At 29.1% G+C, this 27,517-nt stretch overlaps 3 protein-coding genes and 1 long non-coding RNA gene across 15 annotated transcripts; 1 reads left to right on the top strand and 3 right to left on the bottom strand.

Moving 5' to 3' along the window:
- Positions 1 to 334: 334 nt before the first annotated feature.
- On the bottom strand, positions 335 to 15,907 carry LOC126915274 (uncharacterized). Of its 10 annotated transcripts, none has more exons than XM_050719807.1 (11): positions 15,664 to 15,907; positions 13,870 to 14,011; positions 13,435 to 13,563; positions 13,166 to 13,332; positions 12,333 to 12,549; positions 9,497 to 12,265; positions 8,935 to 9,312; positions 6,282 to 8,834; positions 4,958 to 5,078; positions 4,541 to 4,788; positions 335 to 4,315 (listed from the first exon to the last, which is right to left on the bottom strand). In XM_050719807.1, the coding sequence occupies exons 3-11, from the start codon at positions 13,559 to 13,561 to the stop codon at positions 4,257 to 4,259; spliced, it is 6,639 nt and encodes a 2,212-aa protein (XP_050575764.1). In that variant the 5' UTR covers positions 13,562 to 13,563; positions 13,870 to 14,011; positions 15,664 to 15,907; the 3' UTR covers positions 335 to 4,256. The 10 variants fall into 10 exon arrangements, 9 of the variants coding, with proteins under 9 accessions (XP_050575764.1, XP_050575762.1, XP_050575761.1 ...); XM_050719805.1 differs by having other exon boundaries at positions 335 to 4,345; XM_050719804.1 differs by having other exon boundaries at positions 4,541 to 4,857; positions 15,664 to 15,906.
- Positions 15,908 to 17,854: 1,947 nt separating this feature from the next.
- On the bottom strand, positions 17,855 to 18,570 carry LOC126915310 (uncharacterized). Its single transcript, XR_007710158.1, has 2 exons — positions 18,430 to 18,570; positions 17,855 to 18,343 (listed from the first exon to the last, which is right to left on the bottom strand). It is a non-coding gene; the product is annotated as an uncharacterized LOC126915310 (long non-coding RNA).
- On the top strand, positions 18,467 to 23,692 carry LOC126915284 (uncharacterized). 2 transcript variants are annotated; one of them, XM_050719833.1, is made up of 10 exons: positions 18,467 to 18,789; positions 19,144 to 19,332; positions 19,431 to 19,670; positions 19,753 to 19,992; positions 20,470 to 20,565; positions 20,636 to 20,904; positions 20,989 to 21,087; positions 21,228 to 21,492; positions 21,571 to 21,815; positions 21,899 to 23,692. In XM_050719833.1, exons 2-10 carry the CDS (start codon positions 19,192 to 19,194, stop codon positions 22,050 to 22,052), a joined length of 1,749 nt encoding a protein of 582 aa, XP_050575790.1. In that variant the 5' UTR covers positions 18,467 to 18,789; positions 19,144 to 19,191; the 3' UTR covers positions 22,053 to 23,692. The 2 variants fall into 2 exon arrangements, with proteins under 2 accessions (XP_050575790.1, XP_050575791.1); XM_050719834.1 differs by lacking the exon at positions 18,467 to 18,789 and having other exon boundaries at positions 19,215 to 19,332; positions 19,411 to 19,670.
- Positions 23,685 to 27,484, bottom strand: LOC126915283 (serine/threonine-protein phosphatase 2A 65 kDa regulatory subunit A alpha isoform). 2 transcript variants are annotated; one of them, XM_050719831.1, is made up of 10 exons: positions 27,325 to 27,484; positions 26,781 to 26,972; positions 26,127 to 26,346; positions 25,864 to 26,024; positions 25,629 to 25,784; positions 25,264 to 25,535; positions 24,976 to 25,170; positions 24,590 to 24,833; positions 24,282 to 24,525; positions 23,685 to 24,165 (listed from the first exon to the last, which is right to left on the bottom strand). In XM_050719831.1, the coding sequence occupies exons 1-10, from the start codon at positions 27,406 to 27,408 to the stop codon at positions 24,161 to 24,163; spliced, it is 1,773 nt and encodes a 590-aa protein (XP_050575788.1). In that variant the 5' UTR covers positions 27,409 to 27,484; the 3' UTR covers positions 23,685 to 24,160. The 2 variants fall into 2 exon arrangements, with proteins under 2 accessions (XP_050575788.1, XP_050575789.1); XM_050719832.1 differs by having other exon boundaries at positions 23,685 to 24,170.
- Positions 27,485 to 27,517: the final 33 nt, after the last annotated feature.

Consider the following 27,517-nt stretch of genomic DNA (forward strand, 5'->3'; position numbering starts at 1 on the left):
ATATTAACAAATGTATTTACGTCATATCACTGATCAAAAATTTTGTTTTAAAATAAATATATTTATAAAAATTTTAATAAACAAAATTGAAGTTACATGAAACTCACAAATTCTTGTTCAATTTGCAACTAGAAATAGTTATGGGTAAATATTTAGCATTATTTACATTAAATTCATAAGTTTACGAAAAATAAAAATTATTTGTTACTTTTATATTTTAAAACTTTCCATAAAACATATTCCTGAAAAAATTTATATAGTGATTAATATTTTAATGTATACTTCATAAGATAAACATAACAATTATCATAATTCTAAAAGTATGCAAACAAAGTAACTTAAATCTTTTATGATATTTTATTTTTGCAGAAAATATTTGCAAATATTCGTAAAATATTATTTCTTTTTTATCACAAAATAATTATTGTAAAATTAAAACTAGAAATGTTGGTATAACTACAGAATGTATTTCTGTATTATAAATGTCCACAAAATCATTTTGATTTGACAAATGTGTATGTGAGATATCAAAGTAATTCATGAAACTGGGTATGATACAAAATAAGCAATTGCATCTTTTTATAACACATTTTTCATTATCTTTTAAGTTTATGGTAATAATTAATAACAAGAAAAAAACCTTCATCAATGTGTCTACAGTAATTATTAAAAGGTACAATTAGCAAATTACTATATTGTGTATCCACTTTGTGTAATAATAGGTAATAATATAATTGTAATATTTTTTCTCATAATCATAGCGCGATTTTCTTTTCACGTGCTCAATTGTTTTCTACAAATATAGTATTGTATCTAATTTTTTATTTATATATATATTTATATTTATATATCTATATATCCACTTGAATTATTATCAATTTACTTTTACTGCTATTTATATCAATTAACCAAATACTAAAAATACAAACGTTTTGCGTAAAGTAGGTTTAAAGTCATCAAGTTTCACCTTAGAGCTGGTGATTTTAAAACGCATATTCATATATATATATATGATAGAATATTTGTGGCACTGCAAACAAAATTAAGGAGCTTGTAATGCATTCGTTATACATACATACAAATGAGCACACGAAAGTGAACATTTTAATTGGTATAATTATTATAGTCTGCATGAAAATGATGGTACATTACATGTGTTTATGAAGCACACTATAAACACCAATTATTTATTGAGCGTTACAAATACACCATCTTTTAAAAATGTGTTGAATATCAACAATTGTTACATATTACAATCAACTTATGATCTTTGGTGTATCAGTATTATTTGTATTATAATACATACATATTATATATGTAATTATATGGCAGACAAACTTTAGAAGCTCCTTAATTATGTAAACATGCGAAAGATTTACTTATTTTTAAAATATTTATATTTACACGCAAAGCTTACTTTCTTTATAATCTATACAATCATATAAATGTAATATTCAATGATAAAATTGTAACATAATAATTCCTAACTTATTTACCTAGGTTTCAAGAGAATATTTTACATCGAAATTACAATTTATTTTTTTTCCTGCTGGTTCTTAAATTGTATTATTAAATTACTATACTTTACATTTTACATTATACGTGATTCCGTTACAATATAGGACTGAATCAAATTAAAGGCAATTTAAATGTTCATTTCTTTATATGTTTTATATACAGCATAAATTCCCACCATGTAAAATAAGCATGCTATTATTTACAATATATGATTCAAGATCTATTGAAATAAATTTTGTTAAACAAGCAATGTTCTAACTAAATAATTTAACTAAATATTAAAAATAGAAGAAAATTTAACAAAATCATTGTTCATAGTACAATTTCGTTCACTGAATGCAAGTTTGTTAAAATTTTTCCTATTTAAAATATTATTGAATTCAGTACTCAACATTCATGTGACAGAAATATTTTTGTAAATATATACTACCTGATAGCCATCAAAGCTTCAATAAGGAATATGAAGAAAATACTTTATTTAAGATTCCTCATGAAACCTAAAAATAGTAAAGAGATAAAGAAATTTTGTTGGGGAAAAATAGTTTATCTTTCAAAATCTTCGAATAACTCTAACTCAAATTAGGATTTATTCATTTATGAAACAATACAATTTTGTGGAAAGTTTTATATAACACAGAAATGTTAAAATAATCATAATATAATATTTTCTTCATTTCTTTACATAACGGAACGTATGTAGAATTACGGAACAAACGAATATACATTACTAATGTGACATTCTAAATGCAGATTTTCAATATAAAAAATGCTATGATGGCTATCACAGGCTCATTTAAAAATTCCAGCTCTCAACTATATAATTTACATTTATACAATATAAAACTAGATTATCTGTTCACAAAAACAATTGTTCATATACAATAGTTCATATACATCACATACATACATATATAATACAATATATATGTATGCATACACATTTTTGCATATTTTAAGTGAGCCAAAAGGGTGCTTCTAGTGTTCTCAGTGCACAATCACAAAAAATAATTAATAATATGACAATGTTGCACAACTTGAACTATCGCTAATGTAATAAAAATTTAAACAGTTTCTATATGTACAATGGGGGTGCTTTTATATATCTTTACAAGAAGTTATTTACAAAATATATTCATTTATATATTACCTATCAAATTAACATTGTATTATTCGTTTTTCTATCATAATTATTCTTATTATTTCTATATATTTATGCATGATTTATACCAACGTTTTGTTTGTTTTATAAATAAAATAAATCCGTCTTAATAACTCTATATTTCTGCCCTTTGCAATGTTGTGACTCACGACAAACTTCCTGCTGAAAGACTATGTTTATTGAGGTGAAGAAAATAGAGATTTTGTAACATTATACATAACATAAAGATTTGTTAAATTTATAATAATGCACATATAGCTTTATCATTAGATAAATTTGTAGAAAAGTATGATTATTCTATAAATATATTATAGACGTTTCTTTTGTTACGAATATAAATTGAAGCAAGTATTCTAAATTCAATATAACTATTTATATAGGAAAATATTTACTATGCAAATATTAAATTTATAACGTAATGAACAAGTTAAAATGATTACAGGATATAAATTAAATATCCTTAAACAAAGCCTATCAGTGAAGTTGTCAGAGTTGCGACTCAAGCCCCACCAATCAATGAAATTTGTCCTTGAGAAATGTACATTATTTATGGCAGTACAATCAGATTTCATTTTAATGCATTAAAAATTTAGACTTTCTTTTACCATTATTAATTCGTATAGACAATAACCAATAACCAAATAATAAATAATAATGGCTCTTAAAATGTAAAATTGGTTGTCCTTTATCGTTTATATAATCCTCTTTGATTTTAATTAAATAATGAATTTATTAATGGTTATTGCAATTAATATTTTAATAAAGTAATACTACATATATTCAATCTAAAAATTTTGAATATGTAACATTTTGTACATATTGATGATGTAACATAATTTACAAAATTACTATTAACTAACGTCCATTAATTAAAGACAGAATCATAAAAGTTTGGCAAAAGAAAGTTGCACATTAACTCGGCAGTTTTGGATCAGTTCAGTTACTTAGATTAAAGTGTAATGCATTGAGCAGATTATTCTGAGTAACTAAACTTTGCTGTTTAGGAGTAAAGTGTAATTGAGAACGCTTAGACGGCAACAAAAAATAATGAAGTAATTTTTATTCCTTTTTTTTTGCTTTTATGATGAGCACTTTAAACATTTAAAAACATAACAATGAAATTGTATCCTAATATTTAGAAATTTGTTTCAAATATTCGCGTTAGTATTATGAAATATAAAATTAATATACATATAATATTATATATATATATATTATATATATATAATATATATTATTATATATATTATATATATTATTATATATATTATATATATTATTATGTAATATATATAATATATAATATGTATAGTATAAAATTTTATACATGTAACTTACTGAATCTCAGTATATACTTGCTATTGCAACAAAAATTTGGAATACCATCCAGCACTCTAAACACGATACTCCTGTTATATATGTATATACAGTAGCATTGTGCGGTATTGACGCATGCATTTCACCAGGTGGGGTCCAGCCACACGGCGATCACATAACCACTTATAACAGATACACAATCAGTCGGATAGGCCTTGACGAGCGACGGTAGCTAATCACTGTCAAGGTCACTTCCCGAAGGTCATTTGTTTTCTCGGGATATTCGCCTCCGTTTTGCCTGCTCTGTTGCTTCAGCTGTTACTAAAACAATGTTCCCGCTGTACGAGGTGTCTTCAATTAAAATGGTATGTGAAATGTATAATTTATAAACAATAATGCGATAAATATTTATTAATATAAGAAGTATATATATTATGTTTAAATATAAGTTTATATGTAGTGGTACCAAAAATATTGAAGCATACTGAATATCTATTATTTTACTAATCACAAATTGTGTTTATAATGTATATAAACTTTACATACCAGCACCACTTCGAGTTTTTCGTCTAGTAATATCTTCTGTAGATCTAGATGCACCCCTTGTATTGCTTGCTGGTGTTGCCAGTGGCGAAGCTGTGTTCTGTCGAACAGATCTCCTTGTTGTTACTTCTCCTAAGGATTCATTATTGGATACGGATGTACCACGTAGCCTTTCCTTTCCAGCGGTAACTACCGTAGTTGTATTCGGTTGTTTGGTGGTTAACAAACGGCTCTCTCTTTGCACTCTATTACTGGCATTGAAATTTGATATATTACTGGAATTAATTTGACTGCCAGAAACAGTTGTGCTTGTATTTGTTCTAAAATAACAAAAATTTATTTACGTAGCGGGGCTCTCAAATCTCTGACATATTCAGATATGCACTGCTGCTAAAAGAATGCTGAACCGATGTTGCTTACTTTTGATCTTTAGACTTTGGAGAGGCAGCGGATGTTTCGTCTGATAATCGCATTCTTGCTTTTCCTACAGATTCAATCAATGGCTCATCATCAGACGAATCTACTTCTACCACAATGGGACCTAAAAATACAAAAATTTTTGTATCAAAATATTCAGGCCCGATTTCAAAATAATATTTATAAAAGGCACAAAAGTAATTATTCATAAATTATGGAAAACATGACTGAGACTGAGAAATGATTGAATACTTGTGTACATCAAGTTATTATAGACACTTATGCAAATATGCATTCATATAAATACAAATATATACAAAAAATTATATGTATAATCAAAACAGCTTCAGTGATTCAGCGTGAAACAATTTAGAACGATCAATTGTTAGTAATACCTTTATTACCCTGTTTTTGGCAGTCTTTGTTATTTTATAGATCAATATAAACAAACAAACATATATCTAATATCTAAAGAAATTTTTTTATATATACATAGTGTTCCATGTAATTTTATCACCTGAAATATTTGCTTTGTTTTCAAAATCTTAAAAAATGTTTTGCAGGAGACGATAAATGGTGAAGACTGTTTTATTTTAGGTGGAAATATCTCAGAGATATTAAGATCATTCTTATTTGTATGTCTCATAGCACCTGTTAAGACGAGTTCAACGATCTAAGAGGTGCATTGAAATTACAACAGTAACCATTAAAGATTCAAATTGTTTAACAATTTATATGTTGGTTTGTCAACTAGTAATTCCCTTTATCTTGTCTCGTTCTCGCCCTAAAAACTTTTTTTATTTATTTTTCTTTTTTTAATTGTAGTAACTATTGAAAATTTATTTATTCTTTTTATGTTCTATAAAAAATTAAATATTTACTTGGGCCTGGTTACTGCCCGTTTAGTAACCAGATTTACATACATCAAAATAGCTGAATAACTTTCAACTGTGTCCATTTTGAACACCTTCCCAAGAAATGAGGGAAATATCTTGAAATACTTTGTAGAATAGGTCATTGAACTCACTTTAAAAACTGTTATCAGGTACTGATAAAAAAAGATAAACATCCATTTAAAAAGATGGAGATGACCTTAATATGTTCTTAGTATGTTCTTGACCACCTAAAATGAAAATCTTTGCATCACATGATAATCCCTACAAAACCATACGCCTTTCATAGGAAAAATGTTTTCATAACTCTAAAAATAGTGATGTTGTAGGTAATAAAGTTACATGACATACTTCGTACATAATATACCAATATAAGAGATAACATTACTAAATTACTGAATAGCAATATAAAGTAAGTAATATAAGATAAACACCTTTTTTAGCCTTGGCCAATATATTGAATCCTTTTTTTGACTGTTCTTCTTTGACAGGTACTTGTTTTTTTAAAGCAGCTTCATCAACACCCATACAAGCTTTTATAAGTTCTGCAGCATTCTCTGAACATTTTCGTTTTCCTGGCCTTGGTTGTGGATCATCAGCAGTGCTAGATGCTACAGAACTTTCACTTTCTTGTCGCTTCCTTTTCCCAACTTTTATTGTCGTATTAGGAGATAATTTAGATACTCCTAATTTAGGACTTGCTTTAGCATATGGTGATATACTGCGTCTCTCCTCTAATTTATTAGGACCATGAGGACTACTTTTTGGAGTTTTTACAATATCAGGACTGTTCAATTTCTGGGATCTAGTTCTTAAAGATCTTTTTTCATTGGTGTCATTTGGTATTTCTATTAGAAGTTGCTCCAGCAATGACTTTGGTGGTCTTTTAACATAATCATCTGCATTATTTGAAGTTAATCTTTCTACAAATTGTGTTTCATCATTGTCTTCTATACATATAACATCCTGTCGTCCTTCCAATTCTTGTTTTCTCCTACGTTTCCTTTTGACATGTTCAACATCACTGGAATCCACTTCTGGATTTTGTGCAGCTGGGCTTGGAGTCTCATCCCTTTGTAAAACTACTGGATTGGAGTACGTATACAGTGGTGGGGTAATTCTAATTGGCTGAGGATCTTCACCAAGAGGCGATTGAATACCTATGTTTATATCACTCGCATCATTCACAATTTTCTTAACCAAATCATCTGCAACTTTTTGAAGATTCATAGAAGGCTCTCTAACAGATATTTGTTGATGGCTTTGTACATTCGATTTTTGGTTTTGATCGGAACATTGTTCTAACTTAACAGGTGTTGCGTTTAAAGAAATGTTACAGCTTTTCGTACTATCTGATCGATCATTTTGCCTTGTATCATCAACTTTTTCATTGACATTAGATTCTACTTTGATTTCGGAACTAAAACTCTGACTACTGGAACATGAGTTATCTACCACCACATTAGCCTCATTTGTAATTGTAGTATCGAGTTTTTCTGTCTTTACCTTATTATAAGCAACATGATTTTGTATTACAGGCACACCATTATTATTTTGTCCATGAGGTTCATCATTTAATCTAATTGCACTATTACCATCTATGACTGTCTTTACATTATCTTCAGATACACTTTCTGGGGCTCTTGACACTTCATGTTTAATGTTCGTCTTACCCTGATCATGCTGGTTGATAGAAGGTTCTAATTTAACGCTACAACTGTCTTTTTCAGAAAAGTCATTTGCTTGTTGCTGTGCGCATTGCAATAAGTTATCACTACTATCCACAGTACTGGGTACAGAAGTAGTCACAATAGTCACAGATCCTGTCACTAGAGGGCTGGATACACTTTTATCAGTCACTTCTAAACTAGGAATCAAGTCACTATGACCACCAGTTCTCTGTGTTGTTAAAGTTGAGTTTTCACTAGATATATTTTTCATGTCATGTTCACTGGAATTTGATATATTGCGATTTAAATGATTTTCAAGATAACTCGCTACAGACACAGGACTTAACCTTTGCGGGCCACTGGACTTTAGAAGTTCCGAATGGGAATTTGAACACATATCACTACTACTAGTTGAGGAAGGCACGTTCTTATTGGTGATTGGTAGGGAAGATTCCCCTTGAACAGCAGTTTTTGCACTGTTTTGTGTTACTGATTCAGACGCTGGCCTATGCAAAGGAGATTCCCCTTGATTCGGTGATTTCTCTGACAAAGCATCCATTGACTCGATACCTGAATCTTCACCACCTCCTCCACTGCTGACTCTCTCTACATTTGCATCTACCCCAATTGCAATTGGAACTGTAGTTTCAAGTAATTTTTGCTTAACTTTCGCTTCTGTTACATTAATTTCTCCGACTGGTAAAGTTGGCTTGCTGGAAGGTACATCAACACTTTGGGATCTGGGCACTTGGTCCACTGAGTTTCCTATTGCTGAACTTTGTGTAGTTTTCAGTAAACTAATTCTTTGCACATTATCAATCTTATTTTCCACTGTGGTTCGGTCAGGTTGTTTTATATGATTTTGAATCACTTTCTTATGACCAAAATGCTCTATTTTATTATGTCTGTTAATGGTAGCATTTGCATCACTTTTTGAAACCATATGGTGTTTTAATTTTTGATTGATTTGACTTTTTGCCATAATATTACAATTTGTTTTGCAATTATCCATTTCTGTTTTACTTTTTCCAGAAATAATCCTATTTACAGTTGACTGTGTATTTTTAATAGCAGTTTCTACATGTGTAGATACTTTGCCTTCAATATTAGTAGATGGATTTGAATCATTCTGCGTAGATATAGTTGGAGGTACTAACCCGGAATTTTCATTCTCAAATGATGAATTGCTAGTAGATTTTGTATTTATATTCGTGCTTGTATTTGTATTTGTGTTTGTATTTGGAACTGTACTGGCGGAGGAACATTCAGAAATGGTCTTCTGACTGTTAAAATGTGTAGCCTCTGCATCTTGAGATTCTGTAACATGTATCAAAAAATAATTAATTGTATGTATTTAATAGATAATATTAAATCAGTATATTTTAATTCATACACAAAATAAAATCATCAAATTTACCTCCTAAATGCAGATCTTTTTCATCCATTAAACTTAATCTTCTTCGTTTTTCTTGATTAATTAAATCCTTCTTTACACCATTTACTTCTGTTAATCGTGAAGCAACAGCATTCAAGGTATTTTTTTCAATGACGGATCGAGTAATTTCACTGTCGCTCGTTCTTCTGATTTCCCCTACTTTCTTAACAGTATTGAAATCATTGCTGGCTAAAAGTGTATCAGTTTTTCTTACAGATTGGCTTGAATCACCTTTATAATTAAGTTTTCTCCATTTTGCTTGGTTATCCAAAATTCTGCCACCAGACAATAAATTTTGTTCACGATGTAAACCATCTCCTGATTCCGATTTCTTTTTAGAATCCCTTCTTTTAGTTTTTCCTACAAAAAAGGAAATAACATTAGAAAATTAGTAATTTAAGTACTAAAGAATAATAATGTTTATTATTTATATTACATTAATTATATTATATTATATTAATGTTTATTATTTGATATTACGAAATGTAATGAAACATAGAAGAAAATTTATACAATAAAAACATTATATATATATATATCTTACCTCCACCTATTTTATGCTCTTGTATGTGATTTTGAACATCTAATTCAACTTGAGCTTTTGTTAAAGATTGTTGTGTATTCAATGGCTGGTTCAAAATAGTAGTTTTATGTTTAGAAGGGGATGGTATTCGACTGTTTAACGGTATATCATCGACATCACTACTTTTACTTGAACTCGGTTTCGTAACACCAGTTTGCACGCGTACAACATCCATGGGTAATTCTTGTTTTAAGGCATTAGGTTTTGATACAACTGTTTGTAGTATATTATTTACTTTGCTAATAGAATTGGTGCTATTGATCATCGTGGAATTAGATAAAGGTAATTTAGATGCGGATGAAGTACCTATAATCATGCTTAAAGATTTCTTTTGCAACAATTTGTTCCCGTCTATACATTCTTTCATTTTTTTCAATTTCCCCCGCCGTTTTATGTTAGTCGGATCAGATTCACCGTCTTTCAACGATTTCTTTTCCTTTTTCCTGATTTGTACTACCGAAGCATTACGTCCTCTTAAAGAAATATGTAACGGAGGCACTCTTGGTTCATCACCTGTCCCCGAGTTGGGAATACCAGTGCTAAACATTTTATTTACCGATTTATCGGCTTTCCTAATTGGTGGTGTGTTTACAAACGAAACATCAACTTTATAAGCTGGTGTAACAGGCTCAGACTTTTCTAACTTTAGCCTTAGTTTGATTTTTTCTCCAGGCATTGGACTTTGTGCAGTCTCTCTGTTAGATTTTATTCTACTATGTTTCAAACTTCCTTCACTGGCAGTAGATTTCACTGTGGTTTCAGAATCCGATTGATCCGTATTTGTTGTTGTATCATTTCTTCTTGAAAAATTACTGTCTGCATCGTCGTCGGAATATACGGAATTTGATCGGTCATTCGATGGCGACGGAAAGGGAAAGAAATCATCTTGGTTGTCTCTCTCTGGTTCTGAATCCGAACTCTCACTAGGCATTGGTTCCAAATGCCCAGTTAAAGGGTTGATAAGAAACTGTCGTATTTTACCAGTGGACGTATATTCTGGTTCAGGCGTCTCTTCTTTAGGCTTAGGAGATTCGGATGTTTCAACCTTGATAGCAGGTGAAGTGACATTACTATTAGAAACATGATTAGCATGAGATCCACATTGAGAAAAGGCACCTGAAACCTGATTCGTACTTGGCAGGCGAGTAGTATTAACCTGAGCACCTTGTGGAATAGTGTTATTTTGTGCGTTCCACGTGGTCCCATTAGCATTACTAGTTGTAGCCTGATAATTTCTGCTTAAAATATTTTGACTTTGTCCGTAACGAAAATCAGTCGTGGCGTTAGTGTTAACATTAATATTTTTAAGTTGATTATGATGTAATTGTTGTTGCACATTCATTACTTGATTTTGTTGCCCTAAATGGGACTGTGGTGGAACCTGCTGTCGCGAATAAGGAGGAGGGGTTTGCTGACGCTGATTATTTAAGTAACTTAGCCGTTGTTGTGGAACATTCATGCTTACTGACGAGTGCTGCATCAATTGTTGTTGTTGTAAAAGTGGTTGACTGGGCACGGATGTAGATTGTAACGATGTATTTACATTTTGCGATTGTACCAAAGATTGTTGTTGATTTGAAATCTGTTGTGTAAGCAGATGCGGAGTATTCATGTTTTGCTGTTGATTCAACTGTTGCTGTTGTTGAGTTAGAACTTGATGTTGCTGCTGTTGCTGAAGTAGTAACTGCCGCTGTTGCAATGGTGTTCGAATTTGCTGTCCATTTACCGGATGTCTAATTGGCAGTTGACCCTGTAATTGTACTTGTGAAGGTCTATAAGCCAGTTCTTGTCTAATGGGAAACTTTTGCTGTATTTGTACTTGTGCATGCAATGGTGATGCAGATTGTTGTATTTGTCCACTAGCAGAAGCTTGATGTATTGCTTGCTGTGCTATATTTTGCGCAGCGCCACTAATTACATTAACTGGATGTTGTTGAGGAATAGTTGAAGGTTGATTAGCGTTAACAGTCGCAAATGCAGATGTAGAAGATTGAGACAAATCAGGAATGACTGTTGTTCCTCCAATAAGATCCTCCGTTCTAAGAGAATCTAAATTCGGTGGTGATTCACTAGGTGAAGATAGATCTTTTCTTCTAACTGTTGGCTTTTTAGTGGGTCTCATACGATTAGTAAGTCCAGAATTATCGATAACTGGCTGTAAAATTTTTTGGCCAGGTATCACGTTGTTTGGATGCGAGGCAGCATCGTTTTGTAAAAGATTTACAAGAAGTGGACTGGATAAAGCAACTTGATTTCCATTGCCATTTGAATTCCCTGCCAGATTATTACTGTTTGGTGACAGACTAGATGTGGTGGTAATTGGAGACTTGTACTGATTCGTTAACTGACCAACTGGTGCAACTGATTGAGTAGTAGTATGACCAGCAGTTAATGTTGTTACTGTCGCCAAATTCTCTTGAGCAGGATAAGGCGGTGGTGGCTGTACATGATGTTTAAATTGCATTGCATTTTTAATCGTTGTCGCTTGTGATTCACGACTATGTATCGCTTGAGCAGCATGTGTCATACTGGCAAATGGGAATGGACCATTATAATTATTCCTAGGTGAAGCACTGGGATTAGTTACTGATTGATTTCCAGAGACACCAACGTTGCTATTGCCTGATGCTGACTGTACAGATTTTGTAAGGAAAGGTGGAATAGGATCACAGTCTGTAGGTGCAACTACATTTGGAGAACGAAACTGTGGTGCTTTTTCTGACGATGTGCCTAAAATAATATAATAAATATTAAAAGGAAGAATGTCTTAATTTTATGAAATATATAAAAAGCATACCAGCTGCAATTAGTTGAGCCACATTACGTAATGCTGAAGAAATGCTAGATGTATTACTTGGACCAGGTAAAGCTGTTGGAGGTTCACTGTCCACATTAGTTGTATTACTAGTGGATTCATTTTGAGATTTGGCACCACTGTCTTGTGAAGGTCCTGAACGTAATACAATTTCCTGTGCCTCTCCACTAAAGCGATTGGCTATCCTCAATGATATTACCTATTATACAATTCATAGTTTACATACTTCGTACATTTAGTTAAATTTCTTCAACTTTTATCCTTGGAGTATAAATAGCAGGAACCAATGGCTGGATCAAATGCAACTATTAATTATGTATTAAATGTATAATACTGTTATAGAAGACATGAAAAGTAAGACATTAAGAATATAAATTATAAGTAAATAACATTTATTCTCGTTTGATATTTCTAATACATAAAATTGAATACTCTGAAAAAATGTTCAATTACAGATATAATTTTTGCAATTACTGCATGCAGAATTATATTTATTGTCATTTTTAATGCAAATCATTTCCAAGGTCACCTTCATTATGTTTATTATATTTTTCTGAAAAATACTATCTTATATATTTCAAAAATTTAATAACACTTCTTTCAATGTTCCTAGTTAATAGAGTATTTGCCATATTTTATAAAAAATGAAAGTACTGAGACAATTTTTCCTAGTATAAAATACAAGTAATCCAAATGTTATAAAATCCAAATAGTAATCCAAATGTTATAATATCTATATCCTAGGATTTTGTTAACTCAGCCACTGGTATACAACTATATATACAAACTGATTCATATTAAATAACAGATATTACCTGATCTCCTTCAACCTGCACTGAAAGAATTCCAAGTTGTGTGAGGGTTGAAGAACCCTGAGCTGCCAATTCTCGAAGACGTAATGCAGCTTCTCTGGGTATTGAAAATGTGACTCTGACAGAATTCCATGGCTCTACCTTGTTTACTCTTAAGCCATCTCCTTTGTCTATAAATCATTAAATACCATACATTGTATTGTTATACACTTTGTTCAATATTAATGGTATTTCTAAATTTAAAATTAAAAACTGTCATCTATAAAAATTACCTTTGCAAAGCAAAGATTTAAGATGGTCAACAATGATTTTAAATTTGTGTGGAAATTCTGGATCTTCTAAATTACCTTCACACGTTACAACTGTTTGAATTAGATCACCATCACTATCAGCCGCCATGACTACAATATATACAAATTTATAACCTAATTATATATGCACATACAAATATAAATAAAATTCATTTCAAGTTTTATAAACAAGTTTATTATTATAATTAAAAAGAGAAGGAGGGGTACAGAAAGTCAGAGAAAGAAGAATTTAAAAGTAATACATTTCTTTATAATAAAGAATTAACGTGTGTTATTATATTTTGATATTAATTGAATGAAAAAAAGAATTATGTTTAACAAAAAGATAAACATTATTAAGTTACATAAAATTGTACAGTACAAAATATATAATTTCATATAAACTGCTATACTTACCAACCACAAATCACATAACTACCCAGAGAGGTTACAAACGCCTCAGGGTATCACTACAATATGTGGTGATAAGATGTTTGACTGTCGGTTTCAAACCGACAACTCCAAACCACTCCAGCACTAATAAATACGCTTATTGTTTCTATAAGATAAAATAATGTACTTTCATCAGACAAAGTTAAATAATAATTTATTTAATTTATCTTGTAACATAACTGTGTTTAAACAATTTAGAAATATAAAATGTTATCAAAAATGTCAATTTGTAATGTCATAAATCTATCTTGACATAACAAAATAAATTATTTCATATCTATATATGGTATGGCATGGCATATGTAACTTACACATTATAATGTAAAAACTGTCCAATATGTAATTTAATTTGGAAATTATAAATTATTTATCAATAATTACATAAACTTTTGAAATATATGTCATTATTAAATTCTCGTTATTAATTTTTTTATGAAAAGTTTTTATTTCATTAAATTTTATTAATATATTGCTTATATAACTTTACCCATTATGTATGGAATTGCATTAAAGTGGAAATAATATATATATGATTATAATCTGAAAGTAACAAATAAATAAATTAATTAATTTTCAATTAATTAAAGTCAATTATAAATTACTACAATGTGTAATAGAAGTTACAACAATTTATAGTCATTAATATATATAAATATGAAAATTAATTTCAAATTATAACACTTACAAAATAAAATCATAATGAAACTTCAGAAGTACATGTTAATTTAAGATACTAATATACATATATATTATAATACTAATATATCAATTATAAATATAAGAAAATAAAAATAATTTGAAGTATATAAAATATATTAAAAATATTCATAAAATAGATATTATTATTAGTATTGGTTATTTAATAGAATTTCGTTTTGTTATGTCAACAAATGACAAATTATAATACATATTTATAATATATATTTATACAAATGACTGTAATAAAATTACAAAAATGAAAAAATTTTATAAATATTCGTGCAAAAATATCTAAAAATGAATAAATTGAATCAAGTTTGGCCAAATGTATGGGAATAATAAGGGAAAGATTTAGTATAATATCAAAAACAACGAATAAAAATGCAAAATTGACAAGTCGAAACAAAACAGGAACGAAAACATAGTGCATAAACAAAAAGTGAGGCCAATGAGCATTACTAGGTTATAATTTGATCACGATTTTTGTCAAATTATAGAGATTAACGAAGAAAATACAAAGCTACCATCAATTGCACTATCGATATTTACCGAATCGATAAACATGCGATGAAACATAAACGATTTTGAATCAAATTTTACTACTCACGAACTGCAATTAAAATCTTTTGGGCCACAAGACAGGGGCACAACTTCTATGTGGAAGAAAATAGGTTATAGAATATTTTTTTCAACCAGACATAAAATGTAAATTGTCGCGCTAATCGAAATTTAGTATTCTGGTGAGGGATTAGCTGATTTTGGCAATTTTATAACGTTTTTTGACAAAATAAGGCATACTGAGCACTAGATATCGGGGGGCCACCATTTTGTCCGTCGGGGGAGGTGTACGTGAAGTGGGCTCAAGCATGCTCAAGATAGACCGTCAAAAATCTGAACATTTTTATTTTGCAGCTTTCTTCTATACCTCATAATTACATATGCTTACCGAAAACAAAGTTAAAATTCGATAATGATTAGTATGGTAGCCAACGAGCCTCACTTCAGTCTTTGCACAGAACGATTTCATACCGTATGAACACAAGAAAATTTTAACGTTACCCCATTTCTTTCCAACTTCGTGCGGGATTTCTCGCGTTGAAAATGCACGGAGCCACACCACAAGAGCACTAATTTTAATCTAAAATATACCGCGCAAGTCCTATTTCACTTTCTGCACATAGCGCGCGGTAGAAATCACGAAAAAACTCGACATAATCGGTAATATAAAGGGACAAGTCATAAAACGCCATGAACAATAACAAGGAGCCGCCATTTGCAATGCGAGCAACTGACATGCGCAAATCAATCGCGCGGAGCATACTGGGAATTTGTGAGGCGCCATCTTGCCAATCTTAACATTCGAGTTTCCTAACCTTTTATAGTTTCAAATTTATTGAATCTATTTATTTATTTATTATTATATTTATCAGTCTCATATTTCTTGAAATCTAATACAATAAAATAATTTATATAGTCCTAATATGTGATAGGGAAAAATATTTATTACAGCTTCTAGTGTTGTATAAAATGAATTTTTGCTCTTATAAACAAATATATGATTAGCTTCAAAATTAATATTTTTGAAATAATAAATTATTAGATAGTTTTAATATTTTGAATATTTAACATGAAAAATAATAGGAATTATTCTATGTTTAAACAAAAATCACTAATCTGTTAAGCTTGATAAGAGTTAAGCAATTCAAGTTATATCTTGAATTATTATAAAAAAGAATGATAGAAATAAAAATAATTACGTTCATATACCACAAACAATAGTTTAAACTAAATACACAATCTTTTATGTATAAAAGTCTTTAGATTTATTTAAAACATAGGAGTTTCAATATTATGTAATTATTTTGTATAACATTTATTTACTAAACATGTATATAATTTCTTAAATAAGATTTTATTAATCCCATTACTATTTTATTAGTCTGCATTATATATATTTGTATGATAATTATGGATTATAAGATTCCATAAGTCCAGCTTCATTCATTCTTTGCAATGATTTCATTGGATCATATGTTCTAGAACATAATAGAATATATTAATAAATGTATGGGAAATAGAAACAAAATATTAAAACGTTTAAGATGTTTCAATTACTTGTAAAATTCTTCAACTCTCCGTTCATATACATCAGAAACCAGCATTTTCCATGACAAACCAACAGTAGCACAAAGTACTGTCACTATCCCTAAACTTTTCTTAACTTTTGACACATGAAGATTACGAAGTTGAGGTTTTGGTAATCTTCCTTCTGACATCTGAAATATTATTTTTACATAATAATATATGTATTACATACATATTATGTAAATATAATTGTAAATATGTATTTCCTTTTACAAGTAAATATTTCTATATGATGGACGTTTTAATAAACATTTTTACAATCTATTATTACCATAAATATTAACATTATTTTTCCATGATGTATTATTAGTAATTTTAATCAATATGATGTTGATTAATAAAATTTATGTATTAAATAATAACATATAATATTTAGAGAAAAATATATTTTAGGATAGTGAAGCAGTCTCTTAACGCTTAACATATTATATTAAAATAGTTGAAACATCTATAGTTTAAAAGCAATCTTAGTACAGATATGAAACATATTACATAACATTCGATACCTTTCCTATTTACATAAAAATGGCAATTAATTTAATTGAAAAAATAAGCAAAGATCATTAAAGAAAAGATTGTTTACATACTTTAATAATGTAAAATTATACACTATTTCACTCAACTCCAAACTATATACGTATTATACTTTGAAGTAACGTCGATATTGTATCAGCCGGAACCTCTTGTAAACCATTCGTAAACTGACAAACTGTGAACTATTAAACTGTAGATGTGTTCTGCAATCAATCCTTTATAACCCATGTGATTTTTAAATTTCAATTAAATGAAACTTTTCTTATATAAACTAAAAGAAATATCTTTTATTGTAAAAAAAGCATTTGTTATCTTAAACTAAAAAATAAACCGAAATAACTGTGAATATAAACTTTGTATATATAATGAAATGTCTTTTAAATATTATATAACATTCTTATTGTAAATTTATCATAAGATTGTTTAAAACATAAAAGTATATATAAATAATTATCGTGATATCCTTTTTAATTGTATAATTTAGCAATTTTTGGAAGTATATAGTCTGTTAAGAGTGTTTAGAAAGTAAATATTTTAAAATGTTTGTGACGAAATAAAAATAAAGACAGAATGAGTTTGCATAAGTATATTTTTTATAAAATTAAAGAAAATAATATACATGTTTCTATGAAAGGATCTAGTCCATAGACGAGGTATAGCATAGAGCTAATACTCAATACATTTCTGTTATATGATTTAATGATTTCGTGATTCTTAACTTCACAAATTTATCATAAAATAAGATCCGAGCATTAACAGCAATTGAAATTAAAACTCCAGTGCATAATGAAAATAATTTTATTTGGAAAATATATATAGTCTGGTTCGCTAATCGTATGTTTTTTCCAAAATGTTTACATAATCAAATTATATCGTGAAATATCTACAAAATTTAAGAGTGTTTTAAAAATGTACAAAATTTATTCATTGGTTCACATATGTAGGATAAGTCTGATATGTAATACTTCTCCTCAGTCAACAGTAGTATGTATGTTGAACAAGGATATTTTATACCTTGTTTATACAAAACACAAGCTCTTTGGTATAACCACAGATAAAACTAAAATGGTAAAGGAGTTCATAGTTTACAGGCTTCCAAAACATGCGACACAAAAATAAATAGTAGATATCAAATCTATCTCATACCTGGTTTATGCTTGTATTATTATTATTAAAGGTGGATGTGTGTGAAAGAAAAACGAGATCACTTAATTTACAGTACTAACAAAGAACATTATAATAATTAAGTATATTCGTTGGTGATGTGTCTTCTTTAATGGTTTAATTACCTTTGAACTTTGAAATGCTAAGGAAAGATTAGTGACAGTAACTCTCGCGTTTTATCTAATGTCAATATTTATTAAAAATGCAGTAAGCAGTAATAGTATAGTTGACGAAGACTTAAGTTGTTGCGTAGGTATATAGTTACGACTACACTTGGACTGTCTCATTACATCTATATGAATAAAAAGCACAAGTGTCAAGGGTGAATTGTTTGATTTATTCGTAAGTTTGGATTATATCAAAGTGATGTTTCAATTTTTTTTAGCTCATAATGTTTTTTTGTTACTTTATAGTTAGATTTATAAAACTGTTTGTGAATATTATTTATGGACTAATTTTGTGGTACGTAATATAACAGTTTGTGTAATTTAATTTATGATATACTATCCTTTTCATAATATTTTTTGTTTACATCTGTACTATTCATCATTAAAAAAGTTCATCAAAAAATTTTTTTTCTTTGTGCTATTTCATCATGTTATTAATATCTATAGATTTTGTAATCTGACATTTTCTTGTTTGTTATTTTTGTAATATTTTGGAGATATCTATATATTTGCTTCTTATGTTTAACAGGTTCTTGTGACGACTGTGTAAAAACAGTCAGTCTTACATACTGCGATCATGGAACAAATGATTGCTCTGAGTACTCAAAATCCATTAACTTTATTAGTAAAGTTTGGGATGATGGCTTGGAATGATACTTGTGGCAATGAGAATTGTTCTGGACATGGAGAATGTCATAATGGTACTTGTTTATGTGAGGTAATATTTTAATTGTAATTAATTAAATTCATTATAATTAGATAACATTTAGTCCATTTCTTGTACTTTTGAATATAGTTTTTATATTTTTTTCATAGATTCAGTTTGATGGACTAGAATGTCATGTTCCAAATTTAAGTTACTATATTGCATTCGCAACTATATTCTTTATGCTGGCATTTGTGTGTCTAATACAGCTTATTATGTGTATCATCGCAGAATGGCAAAAAATGAAAGCACCATCTTTTCTTAGAGCTTGTAGAGTCACAACACAAAAAGTTTTATATTTTATTGTATTTCTTGCATCATTGATAAGAGGAGCATATTTTACATCACCGGTAAATATTATACAAAATGTATTATTGAAGATCTTAAATCTTCTTTAAATACTAATAAAATATTAAATTTATCTTTTGATAGACTGCATTCAAAGAAGGATGGTCCAGAAGTTTATTATCTGCATATTATCCACTTGTTTTAAGTGGATCCTCTTTAATTGTTTGTTTCTGGGCTGAAGTATTTCACTTAAGAAATATGTCATGGGACAAACCACAGTTTCTTTCAAAATCATTCATAGGTTTTGCTGTGTTTAATGTATTAACATACTCTCTGCTTTTAGCAGAATTTATTGTTACTCAAATATATTCCCAAGAAGATCAGGTGAATTATATAAAAATATATATAGCAGTGAAATCTTAAACACTTGCGCTAGAAAGACGTGCCATGCACATCAAAATGCTTATGTTCCAAAATCGCCAGTGACGTGTATACCACGCAGATAGGTATTTGTCGCAAAAATAAAAATCAGCTAACAGTCAGATCGTTCGTTTGTAATAATCTACCATACAGTAGTAGATTATTAATAAATAAAATGCTATTGTTGCCGTAAGTATTTATTCATATCCGTATACAATTCTTTATGCAAGACCCTACCAACGCGCTGAGACGCTGCTTGAAAGATTGCACCCGCAAACGCGGTGAGGCGACAAAGTAACGCGTGTTATATTGTAGCGCACGGCACGCGCAACCGTGAGTTTATTGGTAGCGCAAGTGGTTAATTATTTTTTAGTCCCTAGGTAATCTGTTACTACACTATCAGTAATTTTAATTCATTATACTCAAAATGATCTTTTTCAGAGCTTTTACACCCATGTTTTTAATGGTTGCTATGCAGTGCTCTTGTTTATTGTTGTGATATTTTTCTTAATTTATGGAGTAGAAGTGTACTTTAAAGTAAGTTGTTTGAAATTTTTGTTATAAATAATGAATAAATAAGCATTCTATTAAAATGATTTTGTCTTAGATTCGAGGTGGTTTCTTGAATGATTATCAAAATAGTACAATTTTGAATAAACGTACAGTCTCTGATTTAAAAGTTAATGCTGAAGAACAAGTTACTGCAAAATTATTTGATGCAGTTCCAAGTACATCACAATTATCTCAAGTACAAGAACAAATAAATATTTCTCAATTGCATCAGTCACGTGTAGGATTATTATCGCAAGCTTTCATGTTATTTATTATTGTTGGATTTTTGTGCAGTGAAACACTTAGCGAATTCTGGAAAGCAAAGTAAATATGAAGATAATGTCTTAATTGGATATAATTACATTCTTTTATAATTAATAATTATTCATTACATATTTTTTATTACAGAGTTCCTTTATATAGTAGGAATTGTCATGATATTGTTTTCCGTATTATTGAAGTAGGCGTAATATTATGGTTTCCATGTGTGCTATGGAATTGTTTTAGGTTTGTATTGTGTATTATTTATTAATAAATAATATAATAATGTAAAAGTATGTTGATATAAAATTCCATAGGCATGCTATTTTAATTTCTGGTTATTTTGATTATTATTTAAATATAATTATTTTTTCATTTCATTTTAGTCCTGAACAGCTGTGGATTTTAAATCCAAAGCGTCTTTTGAAACGATTAGATCATTCGAAATACATGAAAGAAATAGAATTACAAGATAAAAATGCAGAACAAGATACTGCACTTTTTTCGGACGGAACATCAATTAATAGCAAAGATTGTTGGATCTGTTACGATAGTGAAAGACAAGATGCTGGTCCATTAATACAACCTTGTCAATGTAGAGGTGATGTGAGTGCAGTTCATCACAATTGTTTGCGCCGATGGTTGGTCGAGGTAAAATATAAAATATTTTCATTTTGTACAGATATACTCGTACTTATCATGTTATCATATGTGCACTATGCATTTCAGAGTTCTATAAATGCTGACAGTCTTACTTGCAAAGTATGTGGTACAAATTACAATGTTGAACATGCAACTAAATTGGACTGGCAGAATGGTATAACTTCTCGTCATTGTTTGCAAACTATGGCCATTGTCACAACCATGTGTGGATCATCAGCTGCTGCTTGGACTCTCATTCAATTAGTAGAAGGTCCAATTATCAGAATGCTTGCAGCTGGTACTGCACTGTTGATTATGTATGTTTGTATAAGGTAAATTATTAATAATTATTGATATTTATGTTCACTGTACATGTATCGTTATATATTATATTTATAAGAAAATTTATTTTTAGGTTTTTAAGCTTAAACACAGTTGTGGCATATCAACGTGCCAAAATTTCATCTTTAAATATTATTAGTTCTGATAGTAATGGAAATGCACATGTTTCAACTATTAGTCATACAGTTTGTGTAGACTTGGCAAAATCTGAAACAGCCACGATATAATCGATATTTGATCATTAATGATGTAAGGTATATTTTGTCTTTATTTGTAAGAAAATTTAACAAACAAAGCTAGACAAAAATTTTTGCAATTACATGCATGTAAAAAGTATGCAAAATTGCATATATCATACATTGAACATTTTTCTACCATTCTTTATTTAATGGTTAATGTTGGTAGTTATTTAACGAATTGTGGAAATCACGCAATAATCTACTACTCTTTTAACAATTAGATTCTCAAATATTTTTATGGTTTACAACTAGTCTGTTAATAAGTTACCATAAATTTAAATCTTGTCTATTACTTTCGGATTTGGCAACAAATATATACTTTCATTATTCAAAACAATATTTTTAGAATGGAAATGAAAAAATAATTTTGAGAAGACCATTCTTTTGTATAAAAATTATATATTGTATATTATTTAAGCAAAATAGTTTAGTTTTGAGTTTGCAAATATGTAATTTTAAATTTAGATTATAAATTGAGATATGCAAAATGGTAATAGTTGAAATAAATATAATTTTGTAGAATGGAATGTTACCAGTATAAAAATAACGAGCACATGTATAATTTTATATTGTTTTTGAAACTAATATGCTTTTTGATGTAAGAGTGGAAAAACAAAATGTTTTCCTTTTACTGCAGCACTAAATGCACATAATTGGCTCAATGTTTATTGTGGAATGTTGTAAGAAAAAATATTTGCAATAATATATGCGATAGATCATTCTAATTATAAAAATTTATTTATAACGTGAACGCGCAGTTTGCATACGTACTACATGTATGGTTTTATGAAATCCAGAAATATTATGAATAATGATAAATATTTTATAAATAATTCATTGACGCGTGACAGTTCCAAGTAAATAAAATACGAATTGTTTCCGCGATATATGAATTTCATGTTTGAAAATACTCGTATTTCATATGTCTCTTAGTTTTATAGGATGTATATATAGTATCATAATTAACAAGTGATATATATTTCCATTTCTTGGAAAGAAATATGTAATATTGTAATACTAACAATCATTCTTCGCTGCATTTTTTGTAGTAGTACAAAAATATTCTAGTTTTAATAACTTATTATAAAGCTAACATGCTATTACGCGCGGGGTAGTTTTACTAATAATTGTTAAAAGATATATTTGTAAGTGTTAATAATTAGTAATCCGTTGTTAAGTAATACTGATAAAAGTATCTGTTTAATGTAAAGTGTTAAACTATTGTGATCAAAAAATAACATCATATATATTTTTTTATTATAAATCGGCTAATGTAAGAAATTTATATTGAAAGTATACATTGTTTAAACAACTACATTATAAATTACCTTATATTATAAATATGTTTAAATTTAATTTAACTAATTTATTTTTCAAAATTCTAAAATTCAAAATTTCTGCTATATGTTATCATTTCCATTGCCCTGCGGATGAAACTTAAGCATGTTGTTTTCTAATACATTATTTGATACAACTAAAAAATACTATAGAAATGTAAAAAACTATAAGTAAATATTAATATCAGCACTATAAGTATATTCAGGTAGAGAAAAATAATAATAAGCGTGAAGATACAGACTGTACAATGTCCAAGTTGATTATTAAATAAAAAGGCCAAAATAAAATTACATTATTCATTGTTAATTTTATTGTTATGTTTACAATACTTAACAATGTTATGTACCAAATTAAAATACTGATTATTAAAAGATAAAGTAATTTTTGATCAATGAATGTGGAAGAGCAGATTATAATGAAGTGTCTGATTTTAGGAATGATTCTGAGTACCTTTTATTACCATATTATTTTTTAGATCATTATTTAGGTACGTATAAGGAATACATTTTACCAATTAAATTCAGTATTTAATAATAAGTAATATAATTATAAATATACAGATACAACAGAATTTAAAATATTGTTTAATATGAACTACTAATTTTATATTTATATTCTTTTCCGACATTAGATCTGCTCTGACTGTGCAATAATATTACCTGTTGCCATGTGTAAGTGTAAATGTTTGCTCCAGGTTACTTCTTGAGACTGAGGTTCTGTATATTGATGGATAAATTTTAAATGCAGTTTTTTTTTGTTCAACCTACGCTGAAACACAGTATGTATTCTATACAAAATGTAATTTAAAAGTAATAAATAAAAATCACAGATTTTTCCTGAAGAATAATATTTTATGAAATAAAATAATAAAAGTTTTACCTGCGATGCCTGCAATTGCTTCTGAAGCAAAATATTTGACATCCACGTCACTGTCTGTATTGAGCTTATCAAGTACAGGTTTTACTTGAGCTTGTACAGCACACGGTTCAAGATAAGGACCGATTTTTTGAAGAGTTTTAGCAACATTAAATCGTACATTAGCGACATTATCAGTGGCCATTCCCAAGACAGTCGGAAGCATCACCCTCGTTGTTATTTCTTGACCACATACTTCTGCCAATACCTAGGGAAAACGAATGACAAAAAAATTATAAATTACTACATAAAAAATGAAATAATTTACTTACATTGATGCAAAATAAACATGTCATTCTGTGAAGATAGTTTTGATCCCTTGACATTGCTAAAACCTTAGGTATTACAGTATTCTGTGCCCATTCAGGACCGAATTTTTCTACCAGTTTTTTCAAATTTAACGTAGCTGCTTCTCTGATGGCATAAACGTGATCTACTAACCAAGTCATACATAAGGAATTTAGTTTTTCATCAAAGAATTCTACTCCAAGTTGTCCAGCTAACAATGGCATGTATCTAGGACATATAAATAAATAAATAAATATATATATATATATATATATATATATATATGTACATTACATTTTACATTATATAAAAAAAGTTTAATTTCAATAATTTCTATATTAACGTCATAATATATTTGAAAAATTCTTACTCTATGATGGCATATCTTACACGCCATTTTGAATCTTCGGCTAATTCTACAATAGCTGGTAGAAGAGATTGTGAAAGTTGTTGTATGCCAATAACTTCGTTAACACATTCTAAATTGCTGATAATATTTAAGCGAACTTCTGAACATTCATCTCTGAGTTGTGATAAAAATAATGGTAACAAATGTTCGATTGTACTGCAAATTTAAGAAATTTAGAATTAATTTTAGAATTATTTTTATATTATTTCAAACATATTTATATAATTAAATAAATATATATTTATTTACTTGTATTTTCCAAGTATTGGACTAAGACCCATTATAACACTTGCTAAAGCTGATTTTACATGTTGGTTTGGATCTGATACAAGTTCTTTAACTATTGGTAATATTTGTGTCATAATGATAGATTCTTGATTGGATTTATCGAGATTCTGACAAAAGTCGCGCACTTTGTCAGCTGCTGCAGCTCGAACTTCAGCTTCGATATCTTTCAATAGTACTTGAAATGCTGGTACAAGATCTGTTTTTGTAATTTCTGGACCTACAGCTTTTTGAAGCTTAAATAAAAATTGAAGTTGATTAAAATTAATCAAAATTAATATTATTTAAATATTTATTACAAATAAAAAAGATATGTAAAAATAGCTTACATCTGTGAATTTATCTGCGACCATATAACGTACACGCCACGACTGATCGCTTGCACATTGTCTAAGTGTAGGCATAACTAATTGCTCTACATCTTCTTGTGGTAATAATGCTGCAATGCTAACACAAGCTTCAATTGCCAAGAGACGTACTGAATCCTATAAAATATGATGTAAATATTAATGATATTAATATTTTAAAATTAATAGAATAATTGTTTGTTATGTATCATCTTACTTGTTCATCTTGAGCCAAAATAACAAACATTGGAATTAAATCTGCCTTTACATATTCAATTTCCATAACTTTTGCAAATTCACCTAAATGTGAAGCAGCAGATCGTCGTGCCATTGGAGTGTCATCTTGACATAAGTTACGGAAGTGGTTTCGTAGACATGCTAAAAAACAAAAAGAAGAGGAAGACAATTTATATTTATATAAGGAAACAGAGAACAAATCTTTTTATATTTCCTAAAATCTAAATTATCTTTATGTTCTACCTTTAACTGATGGATTAACACGTTGGTAGCAGACACTAAATAAACCACATGCTGATGTTCTTGATGTAAACCAATCTCCTGTTGCCAAACGATTTATCAAAGGAACAAATTGCTCCTCCAAATCTGTTGAGCTATGTTGAGCAGCAATAGTTCTTAAAGACTCCACTGCTTTATCTCGAACTACAGTTTCTTCAACTGTTGCCAAACTTTCCAAAGGTTTCTGTATTAAAATAAATTTTTATTACAAAGTTTACTAATAATGAACTTTTTGTTAAGTATTATCTTAAATATCTAAAGTATAATCTTAAATGTCTCAAGTTAAATGTTATCTCTATTGTAATCAATTTCTTTTGTTTCAAGTATATAATGATAAAAATAATAATATGCTAGCAATAATGTTCCAAAGTAATTATCTATTATTTGAAACATTATATGCATATGCATAATTATGCAAACATGATTTGTTATAATATAGCACATGCTTTATATGAATTATAATTATGAAAAATGATTCTATCACAATGAAAGAAAGTTAATTGATTTAATATCTATTTACTGGATTAATTACTAACTTATATACTGTAAACACGCGTCTTTTGTCTAAATGTTATTGTTAGTTCAGCTATTGAATGAAAAATAAATAACGATATATACCAGCAAACAATATACATATTCTGGACCTCCTACAAGAGGAGTAAATTGTCCAAGTTGTTCTGCCAAAGCTAGTAGGACTTCATCCTCATCATACATAGACTCAGTTAGAAATGGTATTAATTCGCTGCGTGTTCGTTCAATGCCTAATGCAAGGGCAATCGTAGATAATTTCTTTATTGAGTTCAGCCGTAACTGTAACAAGAAAAATTCCATAAATGTGCAGGTCAACCCTCTATGATTCACTCATTATCATCACCAATGCCTCCCTTTTTCAAGTAACAAAATATATCTTTCCAAATTGAAGTTTTGAATTTTCAAAGCTTTTAACGCGAGCATTGTTATACAAATAGGTCATAATATTCAATGTACTGATATTGAAAAGAGAATATTTAGAATGACAGGAGACTAAAGGAATACTCTATCGAATTGTACGCTACCACTGTAGCCGCCTTGACACTCTGTTTTTTCCAGTGACTGCAGGCGGTACAGCAAGTCTATTACTTTGCAATTATAAAATATAGATTTTGAGCATTTTTAGAATCACCTGTACATCTTCGTTTTTTAGTTCGTCGATCAAAACAGCTATCGGATAAAGACTGTCGTCCGTAGTAGAGTCGCTCGCTGCCATTTTGCTGCCGATCACACCAGAGCTTGGAAACTCCCGTGTGTTCAAGTAGTGTTCACATTACTGCGCCATCTGATGGTTGTTACTATTACAGAGAACTAGCGGCACATGT

This window comes from Bombus affinis, chromosome 4 (genome assembly GCF_024516045.1).
Source record: "Bombus affinis isolate iyBomAffi1 chromosome 4, iyBomAffi1.2, whole genome shotgun sequence".
NCBI lineage: Eukaryota > Metazoa > Arthropoda > Insecta > Hymenoptera > Apidae > Bombus > Bombus affinis.

What these genes read in the sequence shown, in the direction of transcription:
- LOC126915274 (XM_050719801.1), bottom strand. Translation starts at nt 13,561, where the DNA reads ATGGCGGCTGATAGTGATGGTGATCTAATTCAAACAGTTGTAACGTGT. An exon ending in ATTGGCCAAGGCTAAAAAAG is followed by an intron (nt 5,079 to 6,281) that starts GTGTTTATCTTA and finishes TTGTATTTTTAG; the next exon opens with GTCCCATTGTGGTAGAAGTA. An exon ending in AAAAACTCGAAGTGGTGCTG is followed by an intron (nt 4,346 to 4,540) that starts GTATGTAAAGTT and finishes TTTTAATTGAAG; the next exon opens with ACACCTCGTACAGCGGGAAC.
- LOC126915284 (XM_050719833.1), top strand. Translation starts at nt 19,192, where the DNA reads ATGGAACAAATGATTGCTCTGAGTACTCAAAATCCATTAACTTTATTA. An exon ending in TATATTCCCAAGAAGATCAG is followed by an intron (nt 19,993 to 20,469) that starts GTGAATTATATA and finishes GATCTTTTTCAG; the next exon opens with AGCTTTTACACCCATGTTTT. An exon ending in AGCGAATTCTGGAAAGCAAA is followed by an intron (nt 20,905 to 20,988) that starts GTAAATATGAAG and finishes TTTTTATTACAG; the next exon opens with AGTTCCTTTATATAGTAGGA.
- LOC126915283 (XM_050719831.1), bottom strand. Translation starts at nt 27,408, where the DNA reads ATGGCAGCGAGCGACTCTACTACGGACGACAGTCTTTATCCGATAGCT. An exon ending in TAAAAAACGAAGATGTACAG is followed by an intron (nt 26,973 to 27,324) that starts GTGATTCTAAAA and finishes TTCTTGTTACAG; the next exon opens with TTACGGCTGAACTCAATAAA. An exon ending in GTAAGATATGCCATCATAGA is followed by an intron (nt 24,834 to 24,975) that starts GTAAGAATTTTT and finishes TATATGTCCTAG; the next exon opens with ATACATGCCATTGTTAGCTG.